The sequence below is a fragment of the Arvicanthis niloticus genome, chromosome 30 (genome assembly GCF_011762505.2).
Source record: "Arvicanthis niloticus isolate mArvNil1 chromosome 30, mArvNil1.pat.X, whole genome shotgun sequence".
NCBI lineage: Eukaryota > Metazoa > Chordata > Mammalia > Rodentia > Muridae > Arvicanthis > Arvicanthis niloticus.
This window is the reverse complement of record NC_133438.1, coordinates 22391417-22406880: the sequence shown is the minus strand read 5'-3', so window position 1 is coordinate 22406880 and position 15464 is coordinate 22391417. Positions and strand designations below refer to the sequence as shown.

Sequence of the window (15464 nt, the reverse complement as noted above, 5' to 3'; positions counted from 1 at the left end):
CTGTAAACTGCTCTTTCCTGTTCCACTCTCACCTCACTCCTCATGAGTTTTGTACCCATGTAAGGAGAGTAACATGAGGCCATTATCTTGTCAAATACAAAGGTCAGCTCTGTTCTCTCTTTACTAGTTCTCCCCACAGCACATGCCAGGAAATGACTCCTCTTTTTGAAATGCTCTTCTGTAAAACCCCCTTGCCTTGCCTTCTCGGGCACCACCTCAGCTCTGCTGTCTCCACTGGAGCCCTATCCAGTTTTATAACTCTTTTAAAAAGCACTCTGGCCCTGAACGCAAGGCTCACACAGCCACTGTCTACTTCAGTTTCTTCGTGCCCCCAAATCTACTTCTCACACCTGCTCCCTCCATCCTAGCATCCCTCATCCCATGAGAAACCAGGAGTAGCAGCTGCACTGCTGCCGAAAGCCCAAACCCGGAAGAGCTCCTCATTTCTTCAACCACACTGGATATATCCAAAGGCCCATTTCCAAAATATATGCAAAATCAACAAACTGACCAGTGTCTTCAATCTGTTTACCACTCGCAACTTCATCCATATGGGTCTTCCCAGCATTTCTTCTAGGACCAGTGGACCTGTCTGCCGATCATTGTGCTTGGAAGACCTTACTGGAGTAAAAGTCAAGTCTCCTATTCAACCTGGATTGTTTCTCTATGACAACATACTAACTCCCTGTTGTGCTGACAAAATCCTTTAAAAAGCATGCACAATCACTCCTTGACACCTTCCTAGTACTGTCCTGAAACCTTACTTGCCTTTGACCATCACTACCCAGTTAAGTTAAATAATGTTTCTGATTCTTGAACAGCCTTATTCCTAGTTTACTGCTTTGGGTCTTTATGAAATGTTTCTCTGGGAAATATCCCATGATCCTCCTCTGCAAAGCAGCCTCTCCTGCTCTACTCATTCTCCACCCTACAAGCTTACTTTGCTCTCTATCAGCTATTATCTGCAATTCCTTCATCCAGGATGCCTTCCCATGTAATAGCATGCTCTTGTGAATGCTCTATCCCATCCCAAACATTTTGAAAAATACTGGTAGCCACTAAAATATTTCTATAAAGATCTCAAAAGACAATCTGAATCTTCAAAAATGTAATCATCAGGTTGAGATTTTGAAAAGAAAAAGACCCTTATTTTTGTCAAGCACTTATCAAAACCTTACTATTCAGGAGGAGTGTATGAGAGGCTATACGAGTACGCTTTGCTGACGGGTCAATGACTAGTGACAAGGTGAACAAGAGACCAGCCATGGGGCAGGAGCACAAGTGCCTGGACCACTGGGCAGCCAGTTGCAACTGAGCTCTCACATCATGTTATATTAAAAAAAATTAACTCAAAAAATCACTGCATAGCTAAAACCTCCAAAACTATAAGAACCCCAGGAAGAAAATAAAGGAGTAAATCTATAAGACATAGGGATAGTCGATGTGACTTTGTATATGATACAAAAAAGATGGACAAGGAGACAGCAGACAAGGAGAGACTAGAACCCTCACACCTTTCTTGTCGGGTTCTAAAGTGATTTATCCATTTTGGAAATGAGTTTGAGAGTTCCTCAAAGTATTAAAAATAGTTACTATGTGATCCAAAAAATTTCCCACTAACACAAAAATCCCAGAGAATAACAACAATAGTTACACCAATACTGTTTGTACCGACACATGGTCATAACAATGTTAGTCTCGAAGCTAAGGGGTAGAAATGCTGGTAAGCTGGTGAACAGGTAGGAAACTGCAACACAGGCGCATTTGACTAAGGAGTCCACGGATGCAGTCTCCACTGGCAATCGTGAGACGCTTACAGAAAGATGCCAGTCCTGACAGGCCACATACTAAAGCTACATGTGGTGGCTCATGCCTATGATCCACGCACACGGGAGACTGGGATATGAGGATCACAATGAGTTTGAGGCCAACCCAGGCTACTCAGGGAACATGAGGGCAGCCTAGATTACACAATGAACGCCTGTATAAAAATAAAATGAAAACTCTCAATTCCTAAACCCAAAGATAGCATATTGTATGACTCCATTTAAATAAAATTTCCACATGCAAAAAAAAAATCTATGGAAAACACATGAACAGTTACAGTGAGTCTGTATGGACACATGTTATGTGTATAAATTAGCAAGGGCTGTTAACAGACACTGGTTTTCTATGTGGGAAACTTGCATAATGCTAAATATAATTAAAAACAGTGAACTATCCACTTTATTTTGAGATTTATTATTATGCATTGTTTTTGTCTTATCGTGTATGATGTATGTAGGCATGTGTGTGTCACAGTGTGCATGTGAAGGCCCGAGGACAGCCTGTTAAGAGTTAGTTCTTTACAAGTGTCCTGTGGACCAAACTCTGGCTTCTGTAGCTGTGCCTTCATTCACCGAGCTATCTTGCTTTTGTGTTGCTTGATATCCCTGGGAGGCCAACTCTTTGCTGAAGGGAAATTGAGGAGGAGGGACGGTTGATGTGCTGAAGGGCTGAGAGGAGTGGAGGGAGGGGAAACTGCCATCAGGATGCACTGTATAAGAGAATAAATTTTAAAAAGGGCATTATGGTATATGAATTATATCTCAATGAAAAGCTATTTAAAATAGTATAAAAAGACATTAATAATGTTAATCTATCCTAATTTTAATTTTCAAATATGTAATTATAGTTTCGATGAGGGTTCATTCTACATGTGTTAAGTGCTGGGGATACAAAGATGAAAGGTGCCACCTGCCCACTTCCCTCAGGGAGCTTTCAGGTGAATAGGGCATTGTCTCTAATGACTGGTTAAATGTATACAGAGTAGCTGACTCAACTGACATTTAAACAGCATCAGTAGAGAAGGATACTGCACCATTAGGGATGGGGAGAAGGAGAGGGGAAAGAGTGGGAGAAAGAGAGGTCAGAACTAGTGAGAAAACTGCTATCAGCCTTATATATATTGCACACTTGGAAGGATTTGGTAATCTTGGAGCTATAATCACTACAACAGTCACTGCTATCAGGAACAAGCTTCCTGAACATCTGCAGCCGAGTCAGAACACAGCTCGTTCTCTTGTCCCCTCCCCATCTTCCTTCCCCTTGTCTATAATCAATATCCGGTTGACTTGTGATAATTAGGTAAAATGTGATCGGTCCTAATGATACCGAGTAGCTCAGTGCTGGGGTAAGCCTGGTACTTTCTGGCATGCCTGTCTCACTCCACGGTTCCGCATACAGCTGCAGATGCCTACTCAACAAAATGTTTTCTTTCTCTGTAGTGACGCTGTATGAAGGCGTCTTCCAACCATCCTAATGCTTTCTCTTCTGGATGTCTCATCTTTTACTATACGACATATAATTTTATTTGGTAAATGATAAAATGTCAGAAGAGGAGGGAAGGATGTAAGGAACTGCACTGTGACTCCTTAATGCTTAAAGTAGCTAGCATATGTAAAGATAGGCTGCTTGTAAAAAGGGGATGCCTGTTGTGCGCTGGACCGGCACTGAAATTACACCCCTATTGCTAGGACTTTATTCTGGGGCCCGGTGTTAAAATTCTGGCAAAGGGAAGCTCAACAAGAAAAGCACACCTCAGGCAACGTTTATAGGAGCTGTCACCTCCATAATGGTGCAATCCAATTTTTTCGTATATCACAATAGAACTTAATTTTAAGTTGTCTTCCTGGTAATAACTACTTACTTTTGCAGCACAGGATCGTATCACCTCCTAAAAGAAATACAGTACAATAAACAAGTATTCATAATTTTCTTTAAAAAAAGTATTGCGGTTTCTCAAACATTCAGATGTCAATCTTCTAATGACCCAAACTAGCATTTGAGAGTTTCCTTGTCACCCTGTATTGCTAGTCTGCATTGTTTCCATTGAGCTGCAAATAGGATAAATTCAAGAGACTTAATTCCATTTTGTAGTAAGACCAGCTTGCCAATTCCCAAACTGCCGAGGGCACAGTTCTGGTTGCCTCAAGGGAGATTTGTCTCCTCAATAAGCCTGCCATAAATATCAAAATCCTGTCCTACAACAGAAATAGGCCCAAAAAGATAAACTCTCAATTGGCTAGAGTAAAAAGTTGTTACTATGACTGGCATCAATACCTATAATGTGGAAACATTAGCAATTTGTATCTAACAAAAATCTCATAAATACCATAGATAAGCAGAAACAAACTGCTTATATCATGGGATATAAGCCACATATAAGCCCTTATCATGGGATAAGGCCACAGTGATCACTTTTAAAAAGAAGAGTAGTAGAAATCAATGAATAATGGGCAAGTTGAAAATTTCTTATTATGGAGACAACAAAAATATTTAACTGTGGTTAGAATTAACTAGTATTTATCATCATACTAAAAAAACCAATAATCAACCTCAAGTCTAGAACAAGCAAACAAGTGAACAAGCAAACAAGAGTAAACGAAGAGCACTGGGGTTTTCTTGCAAAAATTGAAGAGTAGGCACTGTTTAATGGAGATGGTAACTCAGTCTCCAAAAGGAGAGCCGGGAACCCTGCTAGCCAGGCTGGATCTCAGATCCAACCCTCGCAATCTCTTGGATTCTACCTCTTGTCTATAGGCTTCAAGCTCCTCTCTGGAAAGCGAGGGTACTAATACTCTATTGTCCTAAAGCATTAAAACAGGCACAAAAGTGCCAGAAATACATTATAATGAGAATTATTAACAATGAAACATTGTTTGTCATTAATCTCTATAAGATGAGTTGCTTATGCAATGGAAAACATTAACTTTTCTGAAAATGGACATAAATAATTCTTAAAGTCATTCTATTCTTGCGTCTCTGGTTCTAGCTGGCAAGCACCCTGTGACAACTAAGCTGGGCTCAGGTTAACGTGAAAACTGGGGCAATCTTGAGTGGTCCAGCTGCTGAAGAGATAGGGTCTCCTGTCATCAGAAGACCTTTTCTCATAGATTCAGTTTTATAGATCAACTACTTGTTGGACTGTTTATTCCTGACAGGTACCCAAGATTCTAAGCAACTGTGAATATAGTCATGAGGGCAAATCTCTGAATCTAAAAATTGAGAAGTTGTGTCCTTGGTAGGATTTACTGAGGGACCAGTCGTCAGGTCTGCAGACCATGGCACAATGATTTATATTATGACTGGATGACAATGCTCTAAGGACCAGATTATCACCTACATTTATGTCCTTTCCTAATGAATAAACACCCATAAAGTGCCTGATGAGATTAATTTATTATGTAAGTTAAATATATACAAACCACACCTTGAACATGAATTCTATTAGAAAATATTCCTGGTTCAGCAACAAAAGGCTATGCTGAGTGCTTTATCTTCTATAACTAGAGGACCTCATAAATAAAATGGGTTTCTAATTATATAATTACAAGAAACAAGGGAAAAGATATTGTAACAAAAGGTGAGATAAAAATATTTTGTTCCTATATCTGACTGATAAAAAATACATCATGCATAACATGAAAAAAGTTTAGTAAAATCTCTTTACACAGGCATAATAATGTATTTTTTGTTTTGTTTTTAAACCACAGACAGTGGACAAAGATTTATTTCCAAAGACAACTTTTATATCAATCCAAGGCATATATATTCTCTATTTTAAAATGAAAATACATTAAAAGCTGAATAAGTAAGGAGATATAAATTCTCTTTCATAAAAATTATTAATTTATTTCTTCTGTCTTTGATTTAATTTCTTAAAAATACCTTTTGACATTATTTTTCTTTTACATTTAATTTTGTTTTATTTTCATTTATCTAAAGACATAAAGTAGTATCAAAAGACAAGTTATAAAAGCTCTGTGTTCTGGGGTGTCGACTGTCACCTGAGGACAGAGTGGAGGCAAGGGTCAGTGCTCAGGACACAGTAGCTCTTGTGTCTACAGAAAAACTTGTTACGTGGAATACTGGACAGGAGTCCTTTGTCTTCTTCCACTGCAGATGCATTTTTTTCTAAATTTTAAAAAGCAACATATTTATTACAATTCCTTTTAAAATGTAGAACACATCTGATTGCTTATATTAAAAACACTAAAATGTATAAGAATTAAAACACTGAAACAAATACAAAGTCATATAGTCTTCATTTTAATTGAGTAAAATTAAAAAAAAAAAAAAACAAAATACACCAACCTCTCCTTTGCAACTAAATCTAACCCCAGGGAGGAGCATGCTTCATACCCTAGCGCAGCTTCTGAGGCAGAAAAGGTGGGCAGGGAGGCATACGGAGGACCAGGGCTGCGGGGTCAGTCCTGGCAGTCAAGGTTTGTGTCAGGGAGGAGCAGGGAGCACTGCCAGGCTCAGCGTAGACTGAGGAGAACAGCGACGACCTCTGAGCAAGGCTGAGGAGCCCCAGGCAAAGGCCGTCTCAACACCACGGTCAGAGAAGACACACGTTTGCAATGGTTAAGCTTCTGAGCCCGCACTCACATCTCTTTTTGAAACTAAGAGCGTCTACTGACGTATGCTAAGGGCAGACAGGAACATAGCCCCTCCCTGTCTTCCAGGGGACACCTAGCTTCTTCGGCACTTAGCGGTAAGAAAGAAATCCTAAGTTACAAGTTCATTTCTTTTACCCATTTTTTCTGAGGTTTTATTATTTTTCTTTAATGGTAACCGTTTTTCTTTATTACAAGTTAATGAGACCGTTTCTTTAATACAGCTTGTGCTGACATTTTTGCATGTTGGTATTTGCTGCATGTATGTAGGCATATCACATTATAAACACACATATATACATTTATATTTATTAGAAATTTAAAATTTATTACTATTTGAGGAGAAGATGAGTGGCCTTTTTTTGAACTTTATGTCCATCTCCATAGTTACTAACCACACACTCTGGTCAGCGAAATTTTATTTGCATGTGTGACCTAATGCGTACATTTCCCAGCTAATTTTATATCTACATTTCCTAATATTATAGTTCTTATTTTTCCCTTCAGATATATCTAGTTTTATGAACTTGCATTACATTATCTATATTATTTCAGCTTTGTGATATATTTAAATATCTGGTAAGATAAGACTGTCCTCATTATCATCTCTAATTTTCCTGGCTCACCTGGAGAAGGCTGAGGTAGCTGAACTATTTCTCAGCAGACAGCTACCATTTTTATCTCAGAGACCCTAGGAGAAGTTGATATTTAGGATCTCGTGAGTCCTCACTTTTAGAAATGAGCAAAATTAGGCTTCCTTAATGTACTGGAGAGTCACAGGCAGGCAGAGGTTAGAACCCACGTGCCTATGCCTGTGCCTAAGTTCTCGGCCTAGAGCTACTTACCATGCATTCTCACTGCACATGCATTCTTAAGCTGATGAGTCAGTTCTCCATCTTATTAATGGGAGAGTTTAAGTATCAACTTTCCATATTACCATTTGCAATGCAGAGTTTTAACATTTGTCTTTGATTGGTTTTTTATTTTTAACTTAGGAAGTCTTTCTTTTTAAATAAAATTCTCAGACTACCTTTTGATTTCATTAATAAAAATCCTCATATTCTATTTCACAAAACAATCAAAATTATTGTTTCTAATATGCTTTGCCTGTATTGCCCTTTTCTTGTTATTGCACGTAATCATGTGTGTGTGCATAAGTGTGTGCATGCATACCTGAGTACATATGTGCGTATGAGTGCGTGCGTGAGTGTGTGTGTGTGGCATAGGCACATCTGCAGACAGATGCGTACACCTGTGTATACACCTGGAGTTCAGAGGTCAACAGCAGATTTCTGCCTCTATGACTCTCCATCTTATTTTTTGAGACAGGGTCTTCACTGAACCTGGAGTTCATTGATTGGCTAAGCCAGATGGTCAGTGATCTCTAGGGATCCTGTGGCCTCTACTTACTCAGTGCTGGGATTATAGACACAGACCATATGCCAGCCTTCCTGTGCATGTTGAAGAACTGAGCTTACATCCTCATGAGTGTGCAGTAAGCACTTCAGCCACTGAGTCCTGTAATTCACAACATTTAATGGCGCTCTTGCTTTAAATGAGGTTATCGTTTCTCCATGAATGGCAATTCGTTTTATTTCTGATTTTGGTTTGTCCAGCAGGTTTTATGCAGGTCTATATCTGAGTTCTATTTAGAATACCAGCAGAGGTTAGGTAGACAATAATGGACTGGGGAGATCTTTTGAGGAAATAGAATATGGAGTTAAAGGGATAAAGGAGAAATCATAAAAGGGGAGTTATGTGGGGTGGGGAGCGGGAGGGGAAGGTGGAGGAGGCAATATGGGGAGGGATAACTAATGCTAAGGTCTTTTTAAAAAGCCATAAATAAGTGTACTATTGTAGAAACTTTCTAAAATGTGTACATATATATCAATGGACTTTAAAGAAGGTTGCCATAAAATGTGAGGAACAATACTCCAACAGACATCATAATCTTGAAAATCATGAAACCTGTCTTTTGAACATAAATCGCTGCGTTGTTTATAAAACACGGATACCAGCTACTCTAGTGTCAATGTTGTATACCTGCTACAATAAAAGAGTCAATGCGAGCAGTTTATACAGTGTGTGTGTGTGTGTGTGTGATGGTTTATCACTTGTGGTTGGCCAGCACTTCCTACAAAGGAAGCACACACGTGTAGAGGACAGGGTATTGCCAGGCAGAAGCCATTACTACATTATTAATACTTGGTGGCAATAGTGTAATACCAATCAGAGAATAGGAAGGTAAAGAGTAATGGAAAATGTCAAAATGGGGAAACTGGAAGGAAAATTAGGGTATTGATTTATCCTTTAAAATGGAATATAGAAAAGAATGGACAGAAACAAATTAATAAACAGATTCTCTATAGAAGAGAAATTTAGGAATTCAAATTTTCCCTTGATTGTCCACTTCTGTTGAATTGTGAAAAATCAGGCAAGCAGGTCCAGGGTATAAATATGCTAAAAAAGATCAGAACTTCCCTCAAGAAGCTGATGGTATGAATGCAGGAATAAAATGCCAATGCGTGACATTCTATGTGCTAGGGACTGAGCCAGGCTAGCTGTCCTAAACAGAGTGCCGTGACCAGTGTGTGACATCCTATGTGCTATAGACTAAGCCAGCATAGCTGTCCTAAACAGAGTGCCATGACCAGTGTGTGACATCCTATGTGCTATAGACTAAGCCAGCATAGCTGTCCTAAACAGAGTGCCATGACCAGTGTGTGACATCCTATGTGCTATAGACTAAGCCAGCATAGCTGTCCTAAACAGAGTGCCCTGACCAGCATCTGGAAACACGCCAGAAATGAAAACTCACAGAGTAAGCCAGATATATGGAATCAAAATCTGTAGGAACAGAGCCTGGCAGTCAGTGACATGAGAAAGTTGGCTAGGTGACTCTGATGCACACAGAAGCTCAAGAAACACTCAGACTTATGCTTTGAGAAAGACTTTCAAGACCTGATTTTTTTAAGTAGCAGTCTCTGGAAATGCTGGCAGTGAGAACAAGACTCTAGATGAGTGTCAGCTATACCTGCAGGCAGCCTGCCCTTGACGATGGGAATATGGTTTCTCATCCTGTTCATGTGACAATTGTTAGGTAGGATTACTTGGTTCAGAACACTTCATTATTAGGTCTTGAACTGGTCTTTAAAGTGTAAGTCCTAATAGCATGATACATTAGTAAAAATTTAGCTTGTATGCTGTGAATAATGGCTTCAAAACTAGTACTTGGAAAGAACTATAAAAGAAAAAGTTGTTTTAAGAAATTAAGTAACTTCCTTATGTTAATCGTTATTGCATAATGGTTTTAAGTTTTTAACTACCAAAAAATTTAAATAAATAAAATAAACATACTGTGACAGTTTCGAGTCTCTGTTTCACAAGTTGAATCTTTCTTGATGAATTATTTTCGGTGTTGACAAATTCATCAATCTGAAAAGAGCCCTGTTGGGGCAGTTTAGGACAGGTGCATAAAGCATCCTCACTCTGATGTATCCCAGGCAACGGGAGTGTCCCACTATAGCGTTTCAACATTTCAGCTTCCTGCTGGGCTACTAAAAAGAAAAAAAGAATTTAAAATTAGTTCAAATAATCACAGCAAAAAGATAATCAAATTCTAAAGGCATGAAATGATAAGAATAAACAGTCAGAAACGCAACAGTACATTTCCATTACTAAGTAACAAGAAGAAAACATGACTGGCAAGATGGAAAACCAGAGGTGATATGAAATCGCAGAAAATTGATAGTTCCTCACCAAGCTATTTTATAATAGAGCTTTGATGGCAATGTAAACTGAGATTTAAGCCTAATACACATTTATATACATACGGATAACATTTCAAATGCTCAATAATGATACAAAAGGACAAAAATAATCACTTACAAACCCATGTACCTAAGCCTATTTGTATATTTCTATCTCTTCAAATTATATACATATATCTATTCCATATAAAACACTAAAATGTAAGTATAATTTAAAAATTTCTTAATTTAAATACAAATTAAATACACGCTTCTATAACTACCATGTTAAATGTTTTATAACATTTGCTTGCTTTCATTTCCCTCATATAAATTCATAAAAATGAAAGGTCAGGATCATATTGCCAACGTATTTTTTTAAGCCAAGTTAGACATGGTAGTATACCTGTAATCTTACTACTTAAGAGACTGAGGGAGGAAGATAGTAAGTTGGAAGCTAGCCTACACTCTACAGGGACTGTCTCACAGAAAAACAAAAGGAGCCTTTCCCCATCATAATTTTAAAACACTTTTCTCTGTCACTAAATATTTACAATATTTTGTCTTTCTGTGTTGTAGATGTTGTATGAAAAGTACTTTTCATAGTCAGCTTTGTTTCTTAACATAATATTTGTTTTGGATTAAATACCTATACAGACACACAGGCTTAAATGGTGTTGATTTTGACAATGGTGGTAACCAGTGCTGAGAGCAGCATCTTCACTGCTCTTTATTAGGCATAAGATGCTTAAATGTGGGCTGGAGAGATGGCTCAGTGGTTAAGAGCACCGACTGCTCTTCCACAGGTCCTGAGTTCAATTCCCAGCAACCACATGATGTCTCACAACCATCTGTGATGGGATCCGATGCCCTCTTCTGGTGTGTCTGAAGACAGCTATAGTGTAGTGTACTCAAATAGAGAAAATAAATAAATAATTAAAAATATTAAAAAAAAATGCTCAAATACATTCTCTTACTTGACTGGATAAAGGAATCTGAAAAAATTAATCCAAAGGGGAAAAATACATAAAGTTATTATTTAAAAACTGTGTTCTTAATTATACAATATTGAAATGGAGGGCTTTCTAAAAATGACACAAAAAGAAGAAAATGAAAACTGGAGTCAATGAACTAGCCTTCAAATTCTGTATACTCTTACAAACAGAAACATGAAGTGAGATGTTTTTTTCAGAAAAACAGATTTGTTATATTTCATAGGCTATCTATCCATTATAGGGCTAAGTGAGTCAGAAAAGGTCAAGAATTACCAACATGTTTAAGAAAAAAAAATACGATCCATTTTGTTATAGAAACATTTAGATCTTTATTTAAACAAACGAAGACCCACAATGATATAAATGAAAAAGCATATGACAGGCAATGACTTTTCATATTTCTGGATAAAAATATAATAAAAGGAACCAGATTTCCTTTCTTGGTCGAAAATCACCAAATAATGAACAAAATATAGAAAAGGAAAAAAAGGAAGACTTCTTTGTAAGATATTTTCTATGTCATGCTAAGGCAGGAGAAAAAACTGAGGCATCTAGGGAATGAAGCTTAAGGTGGCAGTGACTCCAAAGAACTAGCCCCGTATCTCTGTAAAAATACCTGAAGGAAATAAAAACAAACAAACAAGCAGAAAAAAACCTCATAAGCCACTAGAACTAGGAACTAACTTCAGTTAGGTTACCATGAAAGGAATATACAAAAATTAACTGGATGGCTAAACAGTTAGATGTCTGCATAATGTTAAAGAGACCAACAGAACAGAGAACCCAGTACATATACAGACAAGGAATAAGATAACCATGAAGAACACATATTTCATTAAATGGTGTCGGGACGGTTGGACATCCAGATGAACTCTGATCCGTACTTCACGCCCTGTGGTGAGGTGCCAATATAAAACATTGAGCTCTGAAAGTTCCGGAATGAAACATAGGCAAACAATTCTGGGAGCATGGAGTAAGCAAAAGTTTCTTAGATACAAAACTAAAATCCAGGACAGAGCAAACTGATAATTTGTACTTCAAAAATTTAATGTTCTGCAAACTGTTAAAGTAATTAGAAGATAGGACAAACACTGGGAGGAGTATCTGTCACTCATATTCCTGGAAGCATCTGCATGTAGAACTCTCACATCAAAACAAAGAAAAGAAGCCAACTTCAACAACAACAACAACAACAACAACAACAACAAGAAGCCAAAAATACAGTCCAATTTTAAACAGGTTCTAAAGAAGCTCTAAAGATGGTGGACAGGTGCCTAAGAAAGCATCACCAGTCAGAAAGGGATGAGTGAATCAGAGCAAGGGAAAAGCAGCAAGTCTGTCTGTCAGAATGGCTAAAACAAAAAAAGTCTTGCTATCTCAGATTTGCCAAGGATATGAAGAAGCTTGAACACTTGAGGGGAAAGGCTCCTTTTGTTTTTCTGTGAGACAGTCCCTGTAGAGTGTAGGCTAGCTTCCAACTTACTATCTTCCTCCCTCAGTCTCTTAAGTAGTAAGATTACAGGTATACTACCATGTCTAACTTGGCTTAAGAAAATACGTTAGCAATATGATCCCGACCTTTCATTTTTGAGTTTATATGAGGGAAATGAAAGCATCTCTAGAGACAAAAACTTGCACATGAAGACTCAGCAACTTTATTTGTAATGTCCTAAGCTAGATATCCATCAACAGACAACAGATACACTGGCAAATCTCTTCAATGGAGCAACAGTAGGCGGTTAAAACGATGAGCTGTTGATAGATGCTAAAACATAAGCCACTCCCTATAGGGTTGGTTTTTGTTGTTGTTTGTTTTATTTTATTTGGTATGTGTGCATTTGACATTGACATTCTTGTATTTAATTTGGACTTATTTCCAGAGTAACAAGAATATTTACTTCACCCTCAATTATTCAAAGACAGCTTTATAAAATAAGCAAGTGTAGAGCTGTAGAAAACAACTCAGGAAAAGTGCTCCATGTGTGGGATTGGGAAGGTCTGCCTCTACAGTGAGTGGGTTTCAGGGCTGAGAAGTCAACTGAAAAATGTGTTACATGATTTCTGTATTCTTCATGTTGAAAACTGTGCTACCAACCTTTAGCTGTTTCTTTGCTGCACATAATGCTGCACATAAGAGCAGTCTGGCATGCTAACTTCCCAGATCTTCTGAGCTTTTAATTTGTGAACTACAATTTCATCTCACTGAGCGAATGAGCAGCCGCAGGGCAGCCAAGGAACACATGTACTGGCATCAGTAGCAAGTTAACAGGACTTAACTACTTTTTCTCTTATAGTTTGGATTAAACTGTATTTTTAAAGTATTACAATTCATTAAGTATGCATTATGTTTTTTTCTTTCAAAGAATTTTTAACTGGTAAAAACAGAAAAAGGCAGTGACTATGTTTTTAAGTTATTAAGTATGTTTCAAAGTATTAAGATATATTTTACAATGTGTTGTGAATTATACTTGTAAATTAAAATATTCTAAAAGGAGTAAAATAACAAAACTACAAACTATGGTATTTGTTTCTATGGTGCCATGTTCACACTTATATAAAAATGTGGACTTCAAGCAGTCAAATCAGCATCCTACTATACTGTCAGTGCCTCTAGCTCCGTGAGGAGGATCTTTACAGTCTGCAGACATATTCACAAAGTATACTAGACCACACCCGAAACAGAAACTGCTGTCTATAAGTTCTTCAGTCTCCCCAACCCCCCATCAGTACATGTGCTTAAGACATAGGCTTTTCTCATTGTAAAATAGTTGGTGATAGATGACTTTTGGATTATCCTTCAAGCTGTACGCGTGTAACCATCTGGAGGTTACCAAGTTACTTTTAGGTTCTGGTTAGAGAACATGTTGCAATTAGACAGTCCGATTTCTGCATTGTATCATTGCTCTTTGTACCAATGTAATTTGTATGTTTAAGACTTAGGTCTGATCTAACCTGCTATGTTTAAAGCTCACAATTTTAATATTCTTATCCATACCCTTTTATCTCTTTTTGAGAAATCCTTACATGCATGCATTATAGCAGGCTTGGAAGTACAAACACTCCTTTTAGAGTTCTGACTCTTGGAGCGGAACCAGTTACTACAGGGAGCTAAGTGAACAGCAGAGGAATGGACAAGGCAACAAGAACCTGCAGATGGCAACTGCATTTGCTTGAAAGCAGTTACAGACACCAAAATGTTCTGGTATCCCCACAGGCTGTCTGCAAATCCTCACTGGAAGTGCTGTTCTCTTACTGCTGCCTTCCTATCCACATGACACTGTTCAGCTGAAAGTGTGTGACATGCATTGCTACAGAAAAACCACTAGCATTCCCTGCTGCAGCCTGGCTCCTAACTCTATTAATACCCAGGCGCCACATCTTTATGCTTTATGGTTTCAGTTTATCATTACAAAAAATATGGAGGTATAATAAGCATAATTTTTATTTCACAGATTAGAAAGCAGATGCATATAAAATTGGAAACGATGTGTTGAGGGTTAAACAGAGTGACAGTGTTTGTCAAAGGTCCAGTCCCTCTGCACATGTTCCTGCCATGCTGCTGTCTGCTTTGGGCTCTATCGTTCCTTTTCGCTGTGCTTTAGAAAGCACACATGTAAGCATACAAAGGCCCTAGGGAGGGACTCAAGGCCATTATGTACATGAAAATCTTCCCATCTCCTTAGTCACTTAATGGTCTGGGATTTGAAAGCCAAGAATCCATTATGTGGGAAACAGTAAGTACTTCAGGATACAGGAAAGCAGTTTCATCAGGCCTTCGTCATGGTAGCTTTAATTTGTAATTTCTTATACTAGGGTAAAAATAAATATTTAAAACTCTATCCTACAATCAGTACTACTTGTTATGGTGTAATTTCATGAAAAGATGAGAATTATAATATCCAAATTGAACTTTTAATCATTCATGGAAAACATTAAATGATACATACGCTGTGGGTATTAAATTTATATCACCTAGGTATTATCCTGTGAAGACATAAGTCAGACAGCCTAAAGCCAAATGGTAGCTTTACCCACATCTCTGTGACCTTAGGAGAGTTATTTCACTCTGTGGTGCCTCAGTTTCGTCATGTATTAATAGTGACAATAATGGGATTTTTCTCAAGTATTTTGGAAGTATTCTATAAGAAAGCACTTGATGTTAGCTATGACTGCCACTATTCTCAATAATCCCAAATTTACTAATGATGCCATTTTATATTTTTATAAAACTTAAGAAATAACACTATTCTGTAAGAATTTTAATTCTTAATGCAAACATG

The 15464-nt window shown here is 37.8% G+C and overlaps 1 protein-coding gene across 8 annotated transcripts in view; it reads right to left on the bottom strand.

Moving 5' to 3' along the window:
* Ahi1 (Abelson helper integration site 1) overlaps positions 1-15464 on the bottom strand; it is a 128703-nt gene that overhangs the window by 76110 nt on the left and 37129 nt on the right. For 6 of the 8 annotated variants that reach the window (XR_013108290.1, XR_013108292.1, XR_013108291.1 and 3 more), the window contains exons 16-17: positions 9798-9997; positions 3689-3715 (exon numbers count right to left, since the gene is read on the bottom strand). Coding sequence is in view for 5 of the 8 variants with exons in the window: in XM_076928087.1 (XP_076784202.1) it covers positions 3689-3715; positions 9798-9997 (227 nt within the window). In the remaining 3 variants the exon portion in view is untranslated. The remainder of the gene's footprint in view (positions 1-3688; positions 3716-9797; positions 9998-15464) is intronic. The other 2 variants (XM_076928089.1, XM_076928090.1) reach the window with 1 other exon arrangement.